The sequence below is a fragment of the Electrophorus electricus genome, chromosome 15 (genome assembly GCF_041902795.1).
Source record: "Electrophorus electricus isolate QZ-2024a chromosome 15, ASM4190279v1, whole genome shotgun sequence".
NCBI classification, from domain to species: domain Eukaryota; kingdom Metazoa; phylum Chordata; class Actinopteri; order Gymnotiformes; family Gymnotidae; genus Electrophorus; species Electrophorus electricus.
Genome location: NC_137511.1, coordinates 26,137,501 through 26,145,000, shown reverse-complemented (window position 1 = coordinate 26,145,000; position 7,500 = coordinate 26,137,501). Strand labels below are relative to the sequence as shown.

At 50.2% G+C, this 7,500-nt stretch overlaps 1 protein-coding gene across 5 annotated transcripts in view; it reads right to left on the bottom strand.

Moving 5' to 3' along the window:
- Positions 1-640, bottom strand: part of adamts14 (ADAM metallopeptidase with thrombospondin type 1 motif, 14) — a 53,929-nt gene extending 53,289 nt beyond the window's left edge. For 2 of the 5 annotated variants that reach the window (XM_035533805.2, XM_035533806.2), the window contains exon 1: positions 155-632. In XM_035533805.2, coding sequence (XP_035389698.1) covers positions 155-233 — 79 coding nt within the window. In that variant the 5' untranslated portion in view covers positions 234-632. Of the gene's footprint in view, positions 1-154 lie in introns of all 5 variants that reach the window. The other 3 variants (XM_081697487.1, XM_081697486.1, XM_081697485.1) reach the window with 3 other exon arrangements.
- Between the last annotated feature and the right edge of the window lie 6,860 nt (positions 641-7,500).

Sequence of the window (7,500 nt, the reverse complement as noted above, 5' to 3'; positions counted from 1 at the left end):
AACGGCAGAGAGTTTGTTCACGTGCAAGATGTTGGTACGGAGACGTCCCCGGGGCGCAGTAATAAATCCCGGTGTTGCAGTTTAAGCCTCACTGCCGTAATCGCGCGCAAAGATAACGTTAACGATAACGCTCAAGCCATCGCGGTCTACTTACCGTGCGAGTGCGCCGCGCGCCTGCAGTCCAGAAGCATCAGGACTGTCGTGCAGTGCATCAGTAAGTAAGCGGAATCCATCGCGATGGCGCGACCGGGATATACACGCGGGCGCCTTAAACCCAGCGCCGAGGAGAGAAAGGGATCTTTTTATGATAGACCGCAAACTCCTGCTGGCCTCGCGAGTCTTGGAGCGTGCTGTCACCCCAGGCGCCCGAACGACGGCCGCTCGCGAGTGTCTCCCGTTGCGTGGCCCGCGCCGAACTGCGCGCAAAGCCAAGCGGCCACTTGGACAGAGAATGCGCGAGGGCGCTGGTGACGTCAGCTAAACAGCTAATCAGCGAGTTTGAGGAAAGAAGTTGGGGGTGTCGGGAGAAAAAAGTTGGATGGCCCGCACACCGACGCAGAATCGGAATTGCACCGGCGCAGCTTCCTCAGACGCGGAAACTTTACCGCGGTGCAGCTCGCTTACAACGCGCGAGTCCACACGAGTGCACACTCTGAGTGGCTTTTTGTGCATCGGAGTCTGACGGTGTGTCGCGTGCTTACGCACGGATTTACACGCGCCGCATCATAACTGAATCAGAAATGTAGCTGGGTTTACGCGCGAGCGACTCCGTCACATCTGCACGTGCAATTCCTGACGGAGACGACCGCGCGACGTCGATCCCCAGGAGTAGCAAATCCTCATTTTAAGTTGAAGGTTGATGTGAAAACAGTTCAGCAGTTTCTGGAAGCGTGCACAGACCTGTAGGTTGTGTCTAGAAATAAGACGCTTCTCCAGTCTGTTTACTCATCACTTCTTCCCTCAGTTTAGACTACAAAAATACAGTGACATTACCAGAATATTTACATCCTCCTCTGAACATTAAAGCCTAATTTGTGGCTTTTAAATGTCAGAACAATTCCACGTCTGTGTTTAGATCTTCATATAGGTCAGTTTTCCTTTTTTGTCCCTAGAGCGTTGGTGTTTCAGGTTTCTGGACAGTGACTCACTGGCCAAGGTCGCGACGGTGCAGATGTTTGGAGTGTTTAATCTGGTCATAACCCTCCTGTAAAGGAGTGCTCGATGCAGAGGAGCTCTGAGCTAACTTCTCACTCTGCAAGAGGCCGATGACTAGTCTCATCTACTAAAGTCTTGTGTGCTGTCGGACCCCACGCAGGGGTTTTGAGAGTGAACTGAAAAATCCACGACTCTTTGCACTCACTTATAAACCCTGACTGACAAATAGCTACCTGTTTAATACACAGTGTCATACTGAAGGTGTAAAAAGTAGTAGATTCTAGTACAAGTGGGTGGCAAGTTCAGAGCCAGATTGTGAAGCAGAACGACTAGGCAGTGGTGTCTCAGTGGTGAAGGTTCTTAACTACTAACCAAAAGGTTGCCAGTTCAAGTCCTGCCACTGCCAGCTTTGCACTGTGTGTCCCTGAACAAAACCCTTAACTACTCAAGCTGTGTTCAGTCAGAACTGTAAGTTGCCTGGGATAAAAGTGTCAGATAAATGCTGTAAAGTAACAAGGTTGGAGAAATCTTCTCCCTTGCTAGGCTGAAGTTTACTTTAAAGCCTAACCAAGTGACTCTACTGGCTAACCTGCTGACTCTTTGGCCCAGTTCTAGCCCAGCTCTTAGCTCCTAGTCCATTAGCCTGGCCCTTAGCCCTTTAGCTACTAGCCCTAACCCATAGCCTTTAGCCCCTAGCCCCCTAGCCCAATCCCTAGTGCCCTAGCCTCTAGCTCCTAGCCCAACCCGTAACCCCTAGCCCCCTAGCCCAACCCTTAGCCCCCTAGCCTTTAGCCCCTAGTCCAACCCCTAACGCCTAGCCTCTAGCCCCAACCCTTAGCCCCCTAGCCTTTAGCCCCTAGTCCAACCCCTAACGCCTAGCCTCTAGCCCCTAGCCCAACCCTTAGCCCCCTAGCCTCTAGCCCCTAGCCCAACCCGTAACCCCTAGCCCCCTAGCCCAACCCTTAGCCCCCTAGCCTATAGCCCCCTAGCCTCTAGCACCTAGCCCAACCCTTAGCCCCCTAGCCTCTAGCCCCTAGACCAACCCGTAACCCCTAGCCCCTAGCCCCCTAGCCAAACCCTTAGCCCCCTAGCCTCTAAACCCTAGCCCAACCCTTAGCCCCCTAGCCTATAGCCCCTAGCCCAACCCTTAACCCCTAGGCCCCTAGCCCCCTAGCCCAACCCTTAGCCCCCTAGCCTCTAGCCCCTAGCCCCTAGCCCAACCCTTAGCCCCCTAGCTTTTAGCCCCTAGCCCAACCCTTAACCCCTAGGCCCCTAGCCCAACTCTTAACCCCTAGCCCCCTAGCCCAACCCTTAGCCCCCTAGCCTCTAGCCCCTAGCCCAACCCGTAACCCCTAGCCCCCTAGCCCAACCCTTAGCCCCCTAGCCTATAGCCCCCTAGCCTCTAGCACCTAGCCCAACCCTTAGCCCCCTAGCCTCTAGTCCCTAGACCAACCCGTAACCCCTAGCCCCTAGCCCCCTAGCCAAACCCTTAGCCCCCTAGCCTCTAAACCCTAGCCCAACCCTTAGCCCCCTAGCCTATAGCCCCTAGCCCAACCCTTAACCCCTAGGCCCCTAGCCCCCTAGCCCAACCCTTAGCCCCCTAGCCTCTAGCCCCTAGCCCCTAGCCCAACCCTTAGCCCCCTAGCTTTTAGCCCCTAGCCCAACCCTTAACCCCTAGGCCTCTAGCCCAACTCTTAACCCCTAGCCCCCTAGCCCAACCCCTAGCCCCCTAGCCTTTAGACCCTAATCCCAACCCTTAACCCCTAGACCCCTAGCCCCTTAGCCCAACCCCGAGCTCCCTAGCCTTTAGCCCCTAGCCCCAACCATTAACCCCTAACCCCTTAGCCTTTAGCCCCTTAGCTTTTAGCCCCTAGCCCAACCCTTAGCTGCTAATCCCCTATCCCCTTAGCCTCAGGTTATTTCATAGTGGATGTTAGCATATGAGATTATTAGTTAAAATAAAGCACAATGATGATTTTTGCTTAAACCTGTTGGCCAATGGCGTTCCTGAAATGCCCCTGTGGTGCAGCAAAGAAGGTTTGGGGATTAATGGTGAATCCTGTGACTTCACTACTGATAACACTCCTGGATTAATGGTGACTACTGTGACTTCACTAATGAGAGCGCGGATGGATTAATGGTGAATCCTGTGACTTCACTACTGATAACACTCCTGGATTAATGGTGACTACTGTGACTTCACTAATGAGAGCACGGCTGGATTAATGGTGAATCCTGTGACTTCACTACTGATAACACTCCTGGATTAATGGTGACTACTGTGACTTCACTAATGAGAGCACGGCTGGATTAATGGTGAATCCTGTGACTTCACTACTGATAACACTCCTGGATTAATGGTGACTACTGTGACTTCACTAATGAGAGCACTGCTGGATTAATTGTAAATTATTGGTGAATTTGGTGTGTTACAGAAACCTTTGAGCCAGGCCTCGTGTTACCCCTCCTAGCAGTGCAGTCTTGTCTGCCGTGGGTGCCCCCTGATGGTTGATTCCTCAGGCAGGTGTGAGATGAGCTCTGGCCCATAGATGACACGCGGTACAGACTGCGTTTTACCGGAGCCACAGGGTGCAGCCCTGCAATTTGGTACAGCCCTGCATTTGGTGCAGTCCTGCAATTTGGTAACATGGAAGAAAGAAAAACTGAAAGAAACTATTTGACCCACTTTTAAGCAAACTTAGGCAAAACAGAGGTCATTCAAATTACCATTGCAGGACACATCAGTCTGGCCCAGAGAGACGTGTGTGTGTGGGGATACCCACCTGAGCAGTGCTGAGTGCTCAACGTGTGAGTGCTGACTGTGTGAGTGCTGAATGTGTCAGTGCTGAATGTGTCAGTGCTGAACGTGTGAGTGCTGACTGTGTGAGTGCTGAATGTGTCAGTGCTGAATGTCAGTGCTGAACGTGTGAGTGCTGAACGTGTGAGTGCTGAACGTGTCAGTGCTGAACGTGAGTGCTGAACGTGTGAGTGCTGAACGTGTGAGTGCTGACTGTGTGAGTGCTGAATGTGAGTGCTGAACGTGTGAGTGCTGACTGTGTGAGTGCTGAATGTGAGTGCTGAACGTGTGAGTGCTGAACGTGTGAGTGCTGAATGTGAGTGCTGAACGTGTGAGTGCTGAATGTGAGTGCTGAACGTGTGAGTGCTGAATGTGAGTGCTGAACGTGTGAGTGCTGAACGTGTGAGTGCTGAACGTGAGTACTGAACGTGTGAGTGCTCAGTGAGTCTTCAGATCTGCTCCACACAACCTCAGTCCTCCTCTTAGCGCCATTCCAAATGGACAGAAGGTCACTGACACTTGCTCTCACGCTCTCTCTCTCTCTCTCTGTCTCAGTGATGAGATCACTCTCTTTCTGTGGAAAATAACAAAAGTGGTCTCTCCATTTTCTGTAATCAGCAGGGTGCATGAGTCCAGCTCTCAAGTCTAAATAGATCTCCACTGCTGAATGGGTGGACGTTAGTGCATTGCTGTTATTATGTTCACCCTCATAAAAATGAACTCAGATACACCTCATAGGAAAACCATTTCTTTTAAACGCAAACAGCAGTATATTGTATATAACATATATGATCTGGAGATGATAAATGTGGACTGTTCAGTATTGAACCTTTACGATGACTACATTTGAGCAGTATCATTTGAGTATTGTAATTATTTGAGCAGTGTAACTTGAGTATTGTAATTATTTGAGCAGTATCATTTAAGTATTGTAATTATTTGAGCAGTGTAATTATTTGAATATTGTACTTATTTGAGCAGTGTAATCAATTGTATATTGTAACTATTTGAGCAGTGTAACTTGAGTATTGTAATTATTTGAACAGTATAATCACATTTATTGAGTCATTCATGTCAGACAGAAACACTAGCAGCATAATAAAATCATCACAGCCCTGATCACAATGTGTCCCACTTAACATCAAGGAATATAAAAAACAGAAATTCTGCACCCAGCAGTCAGAACAACATTTCAAATCTCAATGTTTCTTTTTTTTCTTTCACATGTGGTTCATGCCTCGCTCTGCTTCTCTGCCGTTCTCTCGCTCCGTTGTCTCGGTACCGAATCAGGTGAATTTCCTTCGTTCTTTGCTGTCGCTCCGGTTTCCTGTCCAGAAGGAAACGGCTCCTGTTGGGTTTGCCTGCTCTGATGCCAGCCGTGGCCACTCAATGCAGGTCTTTGTGCGGCAGGGGGTTAGGTTTCAGCTCGCCGACGAGCTCCAGCGCCCTGGACGCCATTTCAAAGGCCGGCACTGCGTATCGTCCCTGGGGCACTGCGGTCCACCGTGCCTTATCTACAGAAACGGCACTGCCAGGCCACGCTCGACAACCCCAGCATCGCACTGCCTAGACAACACCAAACACACACACACACTCCACAGAATCAGGATCAATTTCAACATTATAGATGTCACAATTGTTATAATAATATAACAACCATGAAAGCATTCTCTTTTATGCTTTCTTTCTTTCTCTCTCTCTCTCTCTCTCTTTCTCTCTCTCTCTCTCTCTCTCACACACACACACACACACACACCTCAGATCACTAGTAGTGCCCCAACTACCAAACTAGGAGAGAGCATGTTCAACCACGCCCCTAAAGCTGGAACAGCCTTCCTGCTGATGTTAGCCACGCCCCCAAAACTGCAATAGCCCTCCTGCTGATGTTAGCCCCGCCCACAACGCTGGAATAGCTTTCCTGCTGTTAGCCACGACCCTAAACCAGGTACAGACTTTATCATCTTCTATCTTGACACTTTCCATTTGTTTTGCGTTTCTATTCTTTTCTCATTTGTAACACTCAGGTTTAAGGATTCTTTTCATTCTTTAGTCATATCTTGAACTCCACAGCTCTCAGGATGATTATTTAGTACTTATATCTTTGATTGTTTCTATACTGCTGAACGTCGCTAGCTGAAGAAAAGCCCTGTGCCTCGCTGACAGGACACCGTCAGAACACATCAGAGGGGTCACCATCTCTGACCTAGCAAAGCACACAGAGAGAGAGAAAGACAGAGGGAGGGATTGAGAGAGAGGGAGAGATGGAAACAAAGACACTGAGACGTTCCTGCCTGAAGGAAAGAGGTGAACATAGCTTGACATTTTGCTGTGTAGAAGGTACCACTTCCTGTGTATTGTTGATTAAACTAGATCTCTCTCTCTTTCCACATCTTTCTCTTTGCTTCCACCTCTCCCTCCCTCCCGCGTCCCCCAAACCAGCAAAGCCTCCACTGTGGGTGGAGAGTCATGCTACAAGCTCCACCTCCAACCCCCTTCTCTGTCCGCTCCACCCGTCCAAGGGAGCGGAGACGGCACGGCTCGTTCGGTGTGAAAATGAAAACACCGCGCCACGTCCCAACAGCAGCTGTGTTCGGCTGTGCTGCGACTCCCTGAACACACACACACACGCACAGGTTTATGATAGCGAGGTGAGCCTCAGCTGATCAAGACTCCAGCAAAGTTGCGAACACCCAAACATGCATTTAGTGGATCTTTGTCCCAGTCTTCTGTACTGGGAACTGGGGCACTGGAGAGTCTCAGTTCTGTACTGAGTGAACGTGTGTTCTGTTTACACTCCAACCACACCACCAGGGCTCAGGCTCCGCCCACCACCACCAGGGCTCAGGCTCCACCCACCACCAGGGCCCGTGGCCTAGACAACATCACCGGGATGCTCTAAACCCCTCCTCCTCCCATAACCCCCTGCCTGTTGGTGAAGACTCATTGGCTGACCAGCATAGCGCGGCCCTGCCCTCACTGCAGTGAGCACGTCTAGGACTCCGCCCTGTGCTCGCAGACTAGCACCCCCTAGTGGAAGACTTGAAATACTGCTGCAAGTTATTATTGTATAACAGGCACTTCGAGACTAGCACAACGGCTGTTACACTTATATACTGAGTTAACCTTTATGGAAAGCAGAGGGGTGTGTGTGTGTGTGTTTGTGTGTGCTTGTGTGTGTGTGTGTGTGTGTGTGTGTGTGTGTGTTATTTACACATTTACTGCACTTAAACATGTTAATTCTGATTGTCCACTTCCGATCCAAAATCCACAGTGGGATCCAGATCCAGATGGGCTTGGGAATTTCATTCTTCCGTTGCAAATCCGGCTGAGCACAGCCAGCCAGACCACGTCCTCAGGAGGATGCACGATTAAGAGAAAGAGAGAGCGGATTATCTCTGTAGAAATTCTCCAGATCTCCGTGTAGATTCAGTCAGTTTTAGTATTGTGTGATCAGTGGGTTAACCAGAATGTAGGATGAAGACTTTAGTAACACACACACACACGCACGCATGCACTCGCACGAACTCACGCACACACACACGCATGCA